The sequence below is a fragment of the Phragmites australis genome, chromosome 19 (genome assembly GCF_958298935.1).
Source record: "Phragmites australis chromosome 19, lpPhrAust1.1, whole genome shotgun sequence".
Classification (NCBI taxonomy): Eukaryota; Viridiplantae; Streptophyta; class Magnoliopsida; order Poales; family Poaceae; genus Phragmites; species Phragmites australis.
The window spans coordinates 16911690-16928348 of NC_084939.1; the positions used below are offsets into that span (position 1 = coordinate 16911690).

The window sequence follows — 16659 nt, forward strand, 5'->3', positions numbered from 1 at the left end:
TTGACTCCTAATATGTTTCAGCGATTCATGACCAGAATATATAACAAATTCTTTGGGCCAAACATAATGTTGCCAACTTTCAAGCACTCAAACTAAAGCATATAATTCCTTATCATAGGTAGAATAATTCAGACTTGGTCCAATAGCAACAGTTTACCTTCTTGAATCAGCACACCTCCAATTTCAATCCCACTAATATCACATTCTAGTTCAAAGGTCTTACCAAAATCAGGTTGTTGGAGCAATGGAGCATGGGTGAGCTTCTCTTTCAACAACTTGAATAATTGTTCTTGTGCAGGTCCCCATTTGAAAACTACTCCTTTCTTTGTCAACTCATTTAATAGAGCAGCAATAATGCTGAAATCCCACACAAATCGCCGATAAAAACATGCAAGAGCATGAAAGCTTCTCACTTGTGTAACAGTCTCAGTAGTTGGCTAGCTCTTTATGGCTTTGATTTTTGCTTCATCCAACTCTATTCCCTATGGAGTAACAACATAGCTAAAAAAAGAGACTCGATCAGTGCAAAAGGTGCACTTTTCGAGGTTACCGAACAAACGTGCATCTCTCGAAACATTAAAAATAGCATGTAAATGATCAAAGTGTTGTTCTTGTGTCTTGCTGTAAATCAAGATATCATCAAAATATACCACCATAAATTTTCCAATGAAAGCACGTAAAACTTTATTTGCCAATCGCATGAAAGTACTAAGTGCATTAGTTAACCCAAAACGCATTACTAACCACTTATACAAGCCAAACTTAGTTTTAAAAGTGGTTTTCCATTCATCTCCAAGTTTCATCCTAATTTGGTGGTATCCACTTCGCAAGTCAATTTTAGTAAAAATTATATAACCACTCAACTCATCAAGCATATCATCTAACCTAGGGATAGGGTGACGATATCTTATAGTAATACTATTGATGGCTCTACAATCAACACACATACGTCAACTATCATCATTCTTAGGAACCAAAAGAACAGGAACAACACAAGGACTAAGGCTTTCTCGTATATACCCACGATCCAATACATCTTGGACTAGTCTCTAACGGGTTGGTCCTATATGCAGCACAGTTTGGCAAAGTTGCTCCCAGAATCAAATCAATTTGAGCTCAATCCCTCGAATAGGTGGTGATCCGGGGGTACCTCAGCTTGTAGGGATCACTATGAGAATCGATCCCAACCCCGGATGTCACAACTCTATGATGTTAAGCCTATCAAGAGCATGAGGCTCTGATACCACTTGTAGGGATCGGTGACGTCCTAAGAGAGGGTGAATTAGGACACTTAGAACTATTTCAGCTTCAAAAATAACACAAGATAAACCTATATCAATTTTTATCTAAATATGCTCTATATTTATCTAGTGTATCTACTCTACCAATCAAAACGCTTGCAACCTATCTAAGAAGGTAAATTGCAAGTAAGTAAATGCGAAAACATAAATAAGGTAGAGAGAGCAAACTCAGAACAAGAATTTTTTCCCGTAGTATCGATAGCATGAATGCCACCTTAGTCCATGTTGGAGCTCCACAAAGGATACGCTTCCGGTCGACACCCGGTCATGGCTCTTGAGCCACGAGTCACAAAGACAAGACCTTCACCCGGATGAGCTACCAAGCCACCAAGGCAAGGTCTCACCACTAGCTTCTCTTCCGGTTCTTGCCGCCATGATCACTTCGGAGCTTGAGCCACCAAGGCAAGGGTCTCCGCATCCCCGTACACGTGTCTCGTCGCCGCTCCACACCAAGTCGGAGGGTTAACAAACTTGAGCAAAATGGCTCAAGATGCTGGCAAGTCACCAAGACTCCAAGGCACCGGCGTACCACTTGGTACAAGTTTGGATCACTCCTTGATCAACTCTCTAGGCAGCAAACACCTAGCAATACACTCTCTAGGCCTATAAGCACTAATCACTCTCAAATCGTGTGCTTAATTTGCCTTGGATGATCACTTTAAGCACTTTGGTGGCTTGGATATCTTCTCAGGTGTATATGAACTTCTCTGGACTCCTGCTGCACACCACACCTTCAAATGACTTAGTGGAGGGGTATTTATAGCCTCAAACCCACGCACTAGCCGTTAACCCAACGGCTCTGAAAAGTTGTTAACACTTGATGATCCGGTGAGAACAGTAGTACTAACACCGGATCATCTGGTTAGTACACTCTCACAAACTAGCCGCTGGAACCCCACTCAAGCCACTGTGAACACTGGACACTCTGGTGTATACTGCAACATCATCACTGGAGATTCCGGTGAGTATACCTTAGCCATCCGAGCCAACATCTTTTGTATGTAAATTTCTCTAGTGCCTTCTCCTGTGCTTATCAATTCATCACCAGACAATCCGATGAGCAATCCTCAGCCATCCGAGCCAAATGTAACCCTCTCTTGAAAATATGCTCCGGTGTACACATGACATCATCACCGGACCATCCGATGGCTTGAGCTTCGCCTGCCTCTTTGTATTGTTCATTGTCTGGTATATTTGTCCGATGTACCCTTGCTTCATTACCGGACTATCCAGTGGGGTCTTCTGCTTTTCTTCCTCTTTCCACTATTCATTCTCTAGTGTGTGCACTTCCATAGCACCGAACCATCCGTCGTACTACTTGTATCCATTTTGCACACGGATCACTAAGAAATACTCTGATGTTTATCAAACACTTGCCACCAGACCTTCCGGTGAGGTCAAATGCCTCTAGACGCAATGCTCTAGTGTGTTCATCCATGTGAACACCGAACCATCCGGTGAGTTCATTTCTCCTGGGACATTTTTAATTCAACCAAACTTTGTCCTGGTTTCTGTGGCTTCTTCATGTATTGCATCCATGAGATCTACTAACATATATTCTTTGCAAACATATTAGTCTCATTGACTATGTTGTCATTAATCATCAAAATCACAAGCATAGCCTAATAGGGCCATTTTCCCTACACGCGCTCCAGCCCCGATGGTCGTCAGAGTAGCTGTGCATCCACATGAGTTCTATGAGGTGACTCCATCACTTATCCTGTAGACCACATCACAGCACGAACACCGTGCAAACTACACATTGGTGCTAAGAACATTACCATCAAGGTGGTCTCCGCCGTGGCTTATCCCCGTGACACCCATGACCTTTTGGATGGGCGTCCGATACCAAAGGGCTATACCATGGTTGAAGTAAATGAGGCAATTGACCATTATCATCATGTTCAGGTGGACTACCTCGCAGAGGAGAGCGATGAACATTATAGGACAGAACGAGCACACATTCATTATGTGCGACAAGGACTACATAGTATTTCCACCAGGGATAGCTCCTGAGAACCTCTACTCTCCACTACACCCCGGATCATCATCGCCTCGTAGGATCTCCCTCTACTCAGCCATTTCCTAGAAGAAGTCCACCTCCTCAGCCATCGCCTCGATAAAGTCCACCGCTTAAGAAGCTAGTACCATCAAGAAGCTAGCCATCATCTTGGAAAACACAATCAGGTTCCGCAGCATCCAAGAATACAACGTCATCTAAGAAGTCAGTGCCATCTAAGAAGTTGACAGAATCCAAGGATGTGGACGCAAGTGTAACAGCCATTTCCATCCTGAGGAAACCAAAAATATTGTGGATGCCAGTGTAACAGCCATTTCCATCCTCCAGCACCTCCACAGAAGCATGTTGTGCCTGAAGATAGCATGAAATTTTTCATGAACATAGCCAAAGTTAAACAGATGCGGGCAGCTTCAAGAAAGCCACCAACTGACTACGAATGTATCAGCAAGAAGCAGGCTAAGAGCAAATCAGGTTCAATTGTTTAGAATGCTCCAAGCATTGGGGACTTTCTAGCAAATTCTAGATTAATAATAGAGGAACTAGCACAGCTTGTTGCGGGAGCGGAAATCCTAAAGTTGGATGTTACATGGTTGTTTGAGTTGGGCAAACATTTGGTCAAACCAGATATAGAAAGAAACCTTACAACTCAAATACGTTGATTACATATGTGATACTTGGAGCAGTCTAGGCAAGGTTTTGAGGTGTTCCCCATATGATATAGAGGTGTAAACGGGGATGACTACTTCTGGATGAAATTTGAGTGTTTGTATGAAATGTACAAAGAAGATGCCCACGATGTGGCCATAATCAGGGCCTGGACTCTGTAAGTGACTTATGTATATAATTCACATTATATGATCTTGTACCTTCAAATCAGCTGACTAACTTCTCCCTTTCATAGAATGGAGATCCACGCATGTAGACAAGGATAATAAAGTAGGATTCATCAATCTTGGGCTTATCAACGAGAAACTTGTAAGAGAGGGTTCAAACTTCATCGAGAACTACTTATTAAAGTATCTGCTTCACCCCCAACATAAGACATTCATACTCTTACCCTACAACTTTGAGTACGTGTTTGCGTGTTGGAGCGTTCTCCTTTTATGGGCAACTCGATTCTAGTACTAATTTACTTTGGTGATATATTCTTGCAGTTTTAATTGGATCTTCCTTGTCATTCACCCAGAATTGAGCAAGATCATTGTCTTGAACTCACAAAAGAGAGATAAGAAGACATACCAAAACCTCATCGATATGCTAAACAGGTAAACTCAATCATTTAATCTTCTCGTCAGTTGCATATAAGTTTAATTGGTATTCATATTCACGTACATGGCATACACAAGATATTGCAGAAAGAGTGTTGTCTACAATCCATACAGAAAGCAGTATGATGTAAAAACCGACTTTCTGGTACACGGGGAATATTAATGTCTTGCATTTCCTACTAATTAAAAAGGTTCAATTCATTCCACTCAAGAATCCTTTCCTCCTGAAGTGTATGAGGCAGCTACCCGGCAGCAATCTCTACGGGTTCTATGTTCTTACTTTCATGCACGCATTTAGCGGAGACGAAGACGTTGTCGTGTTTAATGATGTTGAGGTATCAAATTACTTATCGATGCCTTCTTTTCAATATCTATGTGTGTTCAAGGACTAATTTTTTTGATTCTTCAAACACGGTGCTTCAAACAACGCACAAGTGTGATACTTACTGCAGAAATACATGTCATTCAAGAACCAATCGTCGGGTTCTTCATTGAACATGTTATCAATCCAAACGGTGAGTTTCATGAACCGATTGTGTCGTCAGTGCGTAACAAACCTTTAGATGACACCATACCTTCTAGCACAAAGTATGTGACAATGAGGAAGTCTACCAAGGGGCTTAACAACGTATATATCGTTAAGCCAAATTAAGTAGCTTTATTTGCATATTAATGAAGGACATTAATAATTATGTATTAATGAAGAACATGAATTATTATGTATTTATGAAGGTGTCTTTATTATTGGTTTATATTAAATATGTCTCATTGTATGCATGTATTGAGAGGGAGAGAGAGACAGAGAGAGGAGAGGACAGAGGCGAGAGAGAGGAAAGGACAGAGAGGACAGAGAGACATAGGAGAGAGAGGAGAGGCAAAACACTGGTGACTCAAGGATTCAGCTGGCAGTGATTCCACGATTACTACTACCAGCTCAAGTTTTGGGCCAGCAATGATAACCTCCTTCACTATCGGTTCCCCAGGCCGGTAGTCATTGTTAGGGACTGTCACTGCCAGTTACCTACTGTCGGTTCCAAAACTGACAGTAAAGGGGCTTTTAGAGCCGACAGTGAAGGAGGTTTTCGTAGTAGTGATATTAGCTAATTTACCATGCAAAACAATTTCATAGGTTGTTGTGAGATGCAACTGGAGTCATTTCATAAACCTGATGGTTTTGCGAAAACCGCAAATAGTTATGTTTCTTCCCCAAAAGAAACCTAAACCTGAGTTCAGGGGAATATTCTTGAGAGGGAGAGAGGTTAGGCGAGAGCAAAGATGAAATGTAGGTTCCACCAAATCCATCCATTATAAGCAAGACTTGGGGAATTTGGTGTCGCCACTCACTTGTCAGCTCCGACCAATTTATGTCGTTAATCTCTATAGTGAATTCTCACCTTGTTAATTTTTCATGTTTTTTCCTGCAATAATTTTCACCTAAATCTCAGTGTCGACTCTTGACTTTGTTTTTTTTTTCCAATGTGTTGATTGCTTCATGAGCTTGGATGCTATTTGGCTAGCTGCCTGGATGAGTTGGCACCTGAGGCATATATGTGTTATCTATTGTGCTGATGATTGTACTAAGGTGTTGGTGCTAGAAACGAGCTATTCGTGCAAGTATATTGTTGATTGTGATGATTTTGACTGCTGCCGTGCGTAGTTAGTGTGCTATTGAAAGGCAAATATAACACATGCTTTATTTAGATCCTCTTGCTCTATGTAATGCGCATGGCACTTAAATCGATCTGTATACTTCCATATCGATCAAAATCTCCATTGCTCTTTGTTACGTATACCAATGAAGCACTCCTATGTATAGTTGATAGCTAGCCAATCGATCTAGTATTTCGGGCTCGATCAGCTTCGTAACGAATTGAAGCATGCTGACAGGGACACGGCCACTACGCCGATCATAAGATCGTGCAACAAAACAAAGTTAGCAATCACTTTCCAATTCCTTTATAATGCACGCTGAATTAAAAGCTTCTAAAAGCACCTTTTATCTTGTGCGAGATGCTTAAGGCTATTTTAGGTTCAAAGAAAAAAAAATGAAGGAATTTCATATGATTTAATTTCTACTAGTTAAGTCCTTTGAAATGATAGGAATTTTTTAGGTGTTCTAACGTGAGGTCCAACTTCATGTAAACAATATTTGTGTCATTATCTCCCTTTGTATTTCTATATTTTTCATATGCTCCATCCAAACGGCGATTCCTCCTATTTTCTTTTGTTATGCAATGTGAAACCCCTTTCTCGTGATCTTCTGTGCCTCATATATTAGTCATTGGATCAAGTAGTTGATACGTATAATATAATAATTATGACATCACAGTCATATATCATACATAAAAGTATTAAGGTTACAGAGTATGAAAGGTCTTCAAACTATACACTATATTACATACTTGGCCTACCAGCCATTAAAAGTACAGCAGAACAACAACTCAAAGTCACAGGTAGCTAGGGTGCAAATGTGACTACTAAATCTACTCTTTATTTTTTGTCTCAAGCGAAACCGTCATCTGCTTCCTTATCTGAATGATAGTAAGAATGAGTACGGAATGTACTCATCAAATCCTATACTACTTCAAGGTGTTAATAGATGTATAAAGGATATCTCAAGGACAAGAATGTATGGGTTTAGTTTTAAGCATGTGTCCAGTTATATTATGTACTGTTAACTTTAAAAATAGAGTAAACAAGGTAACAAGATATATCTGGAGGGATTTCAGTCCTGGTATGAGCTATTCCTCACTCCGTAGTCCCTATCATTATGTTTGGTGTACCTCTAGTACCACACAGCTCCTGGAAGATTTCGCCAGCAACCTTATCACACGGACATCGAGTCCACACACTCATTCATCAAGTCACACGCTCCGAGTCTAACCAAGTGAGGTCATTGCTTCGTATGTCTATGACCGTGGATACGGCTATTAGAATAGATTTATATTCTGCAGAGGTTATATACTATACCCACACGATATGCTCAGCCTCCAACAGTTGCAAGCATAGGAGCAAATCATACCGAGACACTTCAATCACCTTTCCTTACTGAACTACTACTACGAGACATATCAAGTACCAAATTCCTCGTACTAGATGTAATGTGCCCAATTTGCAACACCCAAGTAATGGGCTAGATGGCCACTTGAATCCTTGTTGCTCACCCAGCTCTCCTAGTGGGATGTCCAGCTCGATCGGGAGAAAGAAAATTCAAGTCTTGCCTATACATGACGAATGGTTGCAATAGGGTGGCTTAGCATGACGGTGCAATAATTCAGTACTTATACAGCTATGGTAGGTGTAGCAAATATGGCCCTTTTAGGGTATGTATGTGATTTTGATGATCAATGATAATATAGTTAATGGGATTAACATGTTTGTCAAGTATATACTTTGGTAGGTCTTATGGATGCAACACATGAAGAAGCCACTAAAGCCAAACTCAAGAAAGTTTTAATTGGATGAGTTCGGAGAAAACTACACTCATCGGATGGTCTAGTGCTCAGAAAAGATAACACACTGGATGGTCCAGAGCTCAGACAAGTATATGCACTAAAGTGTTTTGACACAGAAGAAAAAGTTGAAGAACACACTAGATGACCCGATGTTGAGGTGATGTACACACCAGAGCATTTTCTAGGAGGTACATTTCCATAGCATAGGAGTTGTACGCCTCGGATGGTCCGACAATGAAGAGGAGTGTACATCGGAGGTTTCACCGGAGCATTTTCTAGAAGGTTTTTAGTGAAGAGAGGAGTTGTACACACCGGATGGTCCAATGATAAGAAGATTATACACACTGGACAAATGCACATTGAGATGTGGCTTGGTCAACTAAAGTCTACACACTGGATAGTCCAGTGACGGAGTTCAAGATTACTCTGAAGCATCTGGTATTCATAAATGAGTTTGAGTGAGGTTCCATTGGCTAATTGATATTGGTGTATACATCAAATGGTTAGGTTTTTGTACTGTTGTTGACATCGAATCATCCAGTGTTCACAGTATGTTGGAGCCATTGGAGCAACAGCTAGTTCATGGGGTTGAGGCTATAAATACCCCCCCCCCACTCAGTCATTTGAGTGTGCTAGAGTCCAAAGAAGCTTATATACACTTGAGAAGACATCTAAGCCACCAAAGTACTAAAAGTGATCATCCAAGGTAATTAGCACATGATTAGGAGAGTGATTAGTGCTATTAGGCCTAAAAAGAAGTGTTGCTAGGTGTTGCTACCTAGAGAGCGGATCAAGGAGTGATCCTAGCTTGTACCGATAGGTACGCCGACGCCTTAGAGTCTTGGTGACTCACTAGTACCTTGGGCTTTGGTGGCTCAAGCTTGTTGGCTCTCCGACTTAGTGTGGAGAAACGACAAGATGCTTGCATGGGGACACGGAGCCCCTTGCCTTGGTGGCTCAGACTCCAAAGTGAAGATGGTGGCAAGTGACCAGAAAATAAGCTTGTGGTGAGGCCTTTCCTTTGTGTCTTGATGGCTCAATCTAATTGAGGCCTAAGTGGCTCAAGGGCTATGACCAAGTGCTGTCTGGGAGCAATAGCCTAGGTGGTTGCTCCAACAAGGACTAGGGGTGGCGTTTATACCATCCATACCACTAGATAAAAATCCTTTGTGTCGAATTTGCTCTCTCTATCAACTTTATGTTATCGCATTTACATTCTTGCAATCTATCTTTTCTTGTTTACATTTCTAGAGTAGTTTGCTAGGATTGGTTATATATTGCAAACATTTTGAATGGTAGAATAGACACACTAGATAAACCTAGAGTATATTTAGATAGAAATTAATATAGTTTTATCTTATGAAGTTTTTTGGAGCCAATTAGTTTTAGGTGTCCTAATTCACCCACCCCCTCTTAGGACATCACCAATCCCTACAGCAAGCATCTTTAGCTGGTAATGAATACCACAAAGGTAACTCAAGCCCCCATGAGCATTCTCTACCGGAAGACTACTCTAATTGCCCTAAAAAAACAATTTTCACCCATTTTGTACACCACCTGTCATATCCCACACTATATCAAGGATTCCCTAATCATCAAAGTTTCATGGTACATGAGTTGAATTGATATTCGGTGAAACGACATCTCCGAAGAGATGTATTCCATAGCAACATCTCCAAAGAGAATATATTCTATCCTAAGCATTCTAGATATTATAGTATTGTCCGATGTTAATATAGATAACGACAGGTAAATCCTAGGATGATATGTATTCTGGATAAGACATTTAAGGTATAGCAATTGTTTGATAGGACGTAATTACTGCAAGCAATTGAAAATAGCACAATACATAGGACATGCAGTAATAAGTCATGTTTTAAGTTGATCAACTAGATTATTGCAAAACATAGGCTCAAAATGATCAAGGAGATACGACTTTCCTTCTCCCAAGTCTTCTTCTAAACCTTTGTCGAAGTCAGGATCCTTCGGGTCCTTCGCGAAATCCTCTGATTCTGCAAATACGATTATGATCAACAACAACCTATACTAGAGAAGAATCAATTAACACCAAATGTAATACCAAATAAGCCTAATAGATATCACACTGTGATAGAAAGGTAGTTATCAAATTTAGAAATATTTAGGCAAAAGAATCACTAGAATAAGGGTCAGAATGGAGAAGTTATGACTCACAGAAGATTTAATCTAAAGTTAAATCAAAAAAATATGAAATATCACTATTTATAGGTGGGGCCTACTGTAAAGTGCACTGTGGGGCGCAGTGTACAGTGTTGGTGAGTCCCACTAGCTTGGTGGGGCTGGACTAGGCTCAGCCTAGGTGCACAGTAGGTAAGCCAACCCGTGGTGGAGGTGGGGTTGGGTTGGTTGGCCACTGGCGCGTTGGGCTCCTTGGTTGCCAGCGCTGAGAGGAGAAGCAGTGCACAGGGCTTGTGTGCAACTCCACGGTGGTGCTACACCAGAATGGGGACAGAGGTGGAGGCTACCAAGAGTAACTATGGCCGAGTGATAGGGAGGCACGAGCAACTTGTTTTGCTAGTCAATGATGGCAAATAGCTACCAAAGTGGGCCTAGGTGGTGGCTGAAGTTGGCTAGGCGGTAGTGGCTCGGTCGTCGGTGGAGAAGAAGAAAGAGAAAGGAGATTCGGCCGGCTAAGGGTGGCTACAGGTTTAGTGCGCACGAGGTGTCCAGCCTGGGGGATCAAGGGCTGAGGGCCTGGCCATGGCACGGCTGGCAATGTGCGGCCGAGGCGCGGTGGCGCTTGGTCACCACGGAGAGGTGCACCGACATTGGACCGAAGGACAAGCGACGTGCGCAAAAGAAAGAGGAGGGTGAGGGGAAGCTCAACGAGCTCAGAGATGACGAAGGGTAGGGCGATGGTCGGCTATGCGACGCTATCGTGACGGCAGTGCAAGGTCGGTTCTAGTTCACGCGCACTGCAGTTCGGCTCTTGGGCGAGGAAGGGCGGCACGAGGAAGGTGGTGGGCTCCTCTTGCTCCTTGGCTGCTTGCCCCTTGGCGCTCTCATCCGACTCTTGCTCGAGGAGGGGTGGCGACAAAGTTGCAGCTGTGGCGGCAGATTTTGGGGAAAAATGGGAAAGAGGGAGCCTACTACACATTTTATAGCCTCATGGCTCGGCTTGTGGCAGTGTTGAGCTCGTGTGGTGATGTGGTGTCCTCGGTGAGCAGCATGGTGGCTGGCGCCCACCATAATTCACACGACATGGCAGCTCTGTGCCGGTCATGTTCCTGCGGCAGAAGTCGAAGTCACATGAGCATTAGGCCTTGGCTTGCGTGCACTAATAGCAGAGAGAGGGCTGGAGAGGGAGAGAGAGAGGGGACGCGAAAGTCATGAAGCATTGAATGAGGGAAAAGTGGCAGCGCGACTAGCAGTAGTGAACCGGTGCGCGAAGTTGGTAGGTCCACGCGTCAGTGAGGGCTAACGCGAGCGGGCGCGTGTGCTTCGGCAGGCTGACGCGCTACGTGTGAGTCGGACCGACGAGCGTGGGAGCTGGGCTGAGGGTGTATCATTGCATGCTTGCACGGGGAGAGGGGAGTGGACTTCTCACAGTACTCTGAGGCCGAGTAGAGCTGCAGTCGTAGGTTCTTGAGCTCCAGCACACGCGCACAGCATCCGTCGTTTAGCACCAACCTAACCAAGAAGCGAGGGCAGCTACCAGGGCTCCTAGGAAACCTAAATCTTTGCATTCCAATTCGGACGAAAGGAAAAAAATGAACTTACGTGTGGCAGGATCATCTCGGATCCGGACGGGGGGCCTGCTAACCTTGAGTGCCTTGAAGAAGCTCTTGCTGTGCTCCATGGGTGCCTCATCAACGATGGTGGGCATAGGCGTAGGCCCTGCCCCCAACCCGGTAGGCCGCCACGGCTCCTGCTGCATCGCCTCAATCCTCTTCACGATGGTAATGGGAGCGGAGGGGCCAAGGCACGTGAGGACAAAGCAAGGAGTGGATGAGAGATGGAGAGCACAGAGACTTGAGAGCAGAAAGATGAGTGGATGAGAGAGGAGGTCGAGCGGATAAGGGATGATTAGCATGAAAATATCAGTTGACTGAGCAGACATGAACCAAAAGAGAATTGAACTAAAAATTCGGGTCCGGTCATTAGTGACGGTTCGTGGCTAGAACTGGCACAGATAGTCCGTATCAATGCCGGTTCTTAGCGGCTCCATCATGTTTCGCTCATAAGAGATTACAAACCGACAGTGATATATTTGCACTGCCGGTTCTTATACAACTGGCAGTAATAAGCCGCTATTTATAAGCATTTCTGTAGTAGTGACCACCTTCTGTCCCTTGCTCATCGCTCCTGTACTCAGTAATTGGTTTGTTTCCCAAAATTTTCACACCTCTCACTCCTGAGCACACAATGTGAAGAAGAAAATGGTAAAATAAAATACGAGAGTGTTCGAGGGGGAGAAAACATTCGGCAATTGTATAGCCAAGCTGAAAAAAATAGAGGCATTAGGGACTTGGATTTAAGCCAAGTAGCCATAGGGGGTGCAGTTGGGCAAATAGAGCATGTCAAATGGGGTGGTTCCTTGTGGCCCGTTGGACTGCTAGCTCAAGATTCAAAAGGCCCTTCTATAATCCCTCTCAAAAAAGAAAAAAGAGAGAGAAAAAGGAAGCCACTTGTAATTTAGTTGTGAAGTGCCCGTCCGCTACTACTAGAATATATCTTGAACCAATTAATCCAGTTAACTGGTATTATATAGTGTGTATGTAATAAGGTGTACGTGCTCCTCCATGGTCACTAAACATGTTTCTGGGTAGCGGTTGGTTAATAAAGGAATAAGTATTATCCTAGCGTCTGTATCATTTGATGCATATAGCCGTTTGTGTAACAGTTGGTGATAGACACTGTCTCACATAGGGCGGCCTCTTTAGTCCTGATTCCCAATCTGATTCTCCTGTGAAATTGATTCTGGGATGAAATTGATTATATCTGTAAAATTATTTGGTAAGTTAATTGATTCCTAATTCTTATGAGAGATTATTATGCTAAATTTGTCCTTTTTACCCCTGATTGACTCCTGATTGGTACAAGGCATTTTCTTATCATGTTTTTTAGCACTAATAAACTGTGACTATATATTGTAAAAGAATCATTGTTTGCATAAGATTACTACATAAATATAGTTTGAATGGTTAAAAGGTGGAATTAATAATATAGATATTACAACTAAATTGTCCAAATAAAAACAAAAGACACCAATAAATACAAGAAATCATCATCTAGATAGAGTAATTGCCCTAGCAAGGTCATCACGTAACCTACCCATATCATTATCATTGGAATGTGAGATGGACACATCCGATGCATTTTGAGGTGGGAAATGTTTTTTTATCTAGTAGGTATGGTGGGGATATAATTTGGGTCCCTATCGCACAATATGAAATCCTCGTCAAGTGAATGATTCTGACGGATGTAGTTATGGAGACACATGGTTGCTGCAATAATCATCTTTTGCTTGATCATTGGGTAACTTGACATCTTGAGAAGAATTCTTCACTTCATCTTCCATAAACCAAACGTGTGCTCAACTACATTACGCATACTTGAGTGCAAATGGTTGAATACCTCTTGCTCACCACTAGGAGCAGGGCCACTACTCCAAGCTGGAACATGGTATTATTGATTCTTGTATGGTGCTAAGTAGCTCAGTCTATTTGAGTATCCACAACTTGAATGAAAAAATGAAAGGAAGGTATGTATCAGTAATGTAGTGAGTACACAACTTAGAAGTGGTGTTGCATTAATGTGAGTTCCATAAATTGCTCCTATGCAATATTTAAGTGTGACTACATCCGTTGATCACCACTAATCCTACTATGCATAGTATAAAAGTTGAGATCCTTAGGCCGTATGTAGTCCTTGGGCCACATATTTGAGTTCATACAATTCACTAAATGGATATGGCAATCAGGACATACTGTGTTCGTTCACCTTAGGGCACCAAATCAGTCCGGCAGAGATGGCTTGATGGCCGACGGCCTCTACAGATCCATCGGGCACCGGTGGCTCAGTTTGGCGGCAAAGGCTCGGGCGGCAACTCAATCAGGTGCCAGCGGCTCGGTTTGGCAGCAAAGGCTCAAGCAACAACTCAATTGGGTGCCAGCGGCTCGGTTTGGTGGCATGCTTGACAGATCCGACGATAGCGGCCTTGACACCATTGGAGTGGGGCAGCGATAGATACACGCCGGTGGAGGTGGCATAGAGGTGCAATGGAACGAGGCGGCGTTGAACCTAGCGCAAGCAGGTGTTGCGGGTCGAGCGGGACGGGGGAAGGACATGCTACGGGAAGAGTCGTGGAGTGGGGATTTTGTTTCGAAGGCAAGGTGGGTAAATACAACCCAACTTGATGAGAATAATTGAAATGGAGTGCGTGGGATCGGGTGGGGAGCGAGTTTTTCTGGCTCCCCGTGCTCAGTACGAAAAAAGGGAATCGATCCCTCGATTCTCAGATGAGAGATGCCTATGAAATCACCGTTTGGTAGAGCTTTCTTAATTCTAGTGGGGAATCTGGGTTAGGGAGCTCTACCAAAGAAGCTATTTGTGTTACAGTTGTAGAGTTGGTGACAAACACTGCTTGTACAGCAGAGTTGGCACCATGCCTCCATCAGTAGGTACATACACCGTACATAGTTCTTTAGCTGTACATATCCTGAAACGTCTGGATTAATTTATTCGTATAATAATTCAATTGATGATTTATAAGATAGAACCGCTTTGCTTTGCAATTAGCAATTTCTTATTTGTCGCAAATTAAACCATGTATGCGCAGAAACGTTGAGCTCTCACTGGGCTAAAGTATAAATAGGCCGGAGAAATGGCTAGTACAGGTTAAGTAAGCCCAACAGGTATGGATCCTTGGCCTGGCCTGTTTAGATGACCCTTTATCTATTCTAGCAACAATAGAAAGAGGAAGGAGATCCATTGACCAAGGGATCAAAGAGGTTTGGGCCAGCCCACACAAAAATTCTTAATCCCTTCCTTTTGTCGGAATTATTTGTACTTTCTCCAACAGTGTAAATTTGCCTTTTTGTTTTTGTAGTATGCATATGTATCCTTCTTCCCGTACTCATACGCATGATGCAAACGTAATGTTTCTGGCTCAAACGGCATTTGAAAGCGAACTTATGTATTATCAGGTGACAAAAATCAAAGAACTAAAGAATTACATATGCCGATCATCCAACGGAATCAAGAGACAATCCGAAGTACTAGTTGTGGTGAAAATAAAAAGGAAAAAAAGAAAACAAAGACCCCAAAGAGTTTCAATCACGATCATTCAAAATTATAGCAACCCGGGGCGAGAGTGGAAGGGGAACTGATGCATCACGAGGGGAGCCTTCCGATGATCCCACTTCTTCTCCTTCCTCCCTGCAGCTGCAACCTTGGCCGGCTCACCTCCCATCTTCTCCTCGCCGAGACCACTTGGCGCCTTAACTTGCAGCACCTGCTGCTGCTTCGCTTCTTGACCTTCTCCTCCTCCCGATTGCCTCGCAGCAGGCGACACCTTTCTACCAGCGGGGGCACCGAAGCAGCCCAAGCCTAACTCCATGATCGATCTTCTCCTCGGCCAGCTCCTGGATGATCTTCTCCGGGTCTTGTGTTTGACCTCTGATCTGTCTCCTCGTTTCTACGATATTTGGAGCTGCGTCTCTTCGTGCTAATATTTACAGAGCAGGGTTACTGAGATGCGTGGAGTGCTTTTGTTTCGGGGAACGAAGCTTGAAGCTTCGTCGTCCACGAAAATGTAAGAAGAAAGGCTTGGAGGGCGAGTCTGTTGAGACTTGCTTCAGCACACGCCTTGTCGCCATGGCTCTACTGTACTTTATTTGCTTGGTGAATTGGATAGGATTTCTATTGCAAAATATGGCAAATGCTATTCTTTCACACATCTGTTTTTGCAAAAATCTCTCAAGTGACGGCTGTGAGCATCTAACGGCTCACAACCGTCTTCTAGCTCCCACCCACACCTGTCCCGCTCGTCGTGCCTCCACCTCCTGTCCGCCTCCAGTCTTCTCTGGCAATGTTCCTACTGTTAAATCTGCACCTGCCACCCCCGTCACGCTAACTCGACTAATTCACGCTCCCCCGCCCCACCTTGACCCACTGGGTGTCCTCCTTCGCCGAGCTGGCCTGCCCCCCTCGAAGCCTCCTCTAAAGTCGGTGACAAAGAACATCCCCTCCGAATTAAACCCCTGTTAAGAACCTCACCAGCGCCTGAGATTTCATACATTTAAAATGTAGGAAGTGTGGCAAAATATAGGATGGAAAGGAGAGAGAAACTTCCGTCGCAGAGAAAGACAGAGATGGCCGGCACTGTCAAATGAAAGTGGCCACTAAATTAGTGGACTTGTTCAATTTTGACAGATGTTATTAATATATTCTGTAGGCTAGTCCTTGTCTCGGTCGTTATAGTTGACGCTCTGGTGTGTTCCTGTTCATTTCATTTAATGTAAGGCAAAATTTGTATTTGGAATACATTCATTTTTACGCACCTAAGCTTTTTGAGAAATTAAAGTCTAAATCTCACCCTGAACTCTCAACTCCAACTATTAGTAGTACAAGTC

The 16659-nt window shown here is 43.3% G+C and overlaps 1 protein-coding gene across 1 annotated transcript; it reads right to left on the reverse strand.

The window, feature by feature from the left end:
• Window positions 1–15210: 15210 nt before the first annotated feature.
• On the reverse strand, window positions 15211–15882 carry LOC133900791 (uncharacterized). Its single transcript, XM_062342027.1, has one exon. The coding sequence runs from the start codon at window positions 15642–15644 to the stop codon at window positions 15378–15380; it is 267 nt and encodes an 88-aa protein (XP_062198011.1). The 5' UTR covers window positions 15645–15882; the 3' UTR covers window positions 15211–15377.
• Window positions 15883–16659: the final 777 nt, after the last annotated feature.

Bases quoted from the DNA above. Each gene is read 5' to 3' on its own strand.
- LOC133900791 (XM_062342027.1), bottom strand. From the start codon at position 15,644: ATGGAGTTAGGCTTGGGCTGCTTCGGTGCCCCCGCTGGTAGAAAGGTG.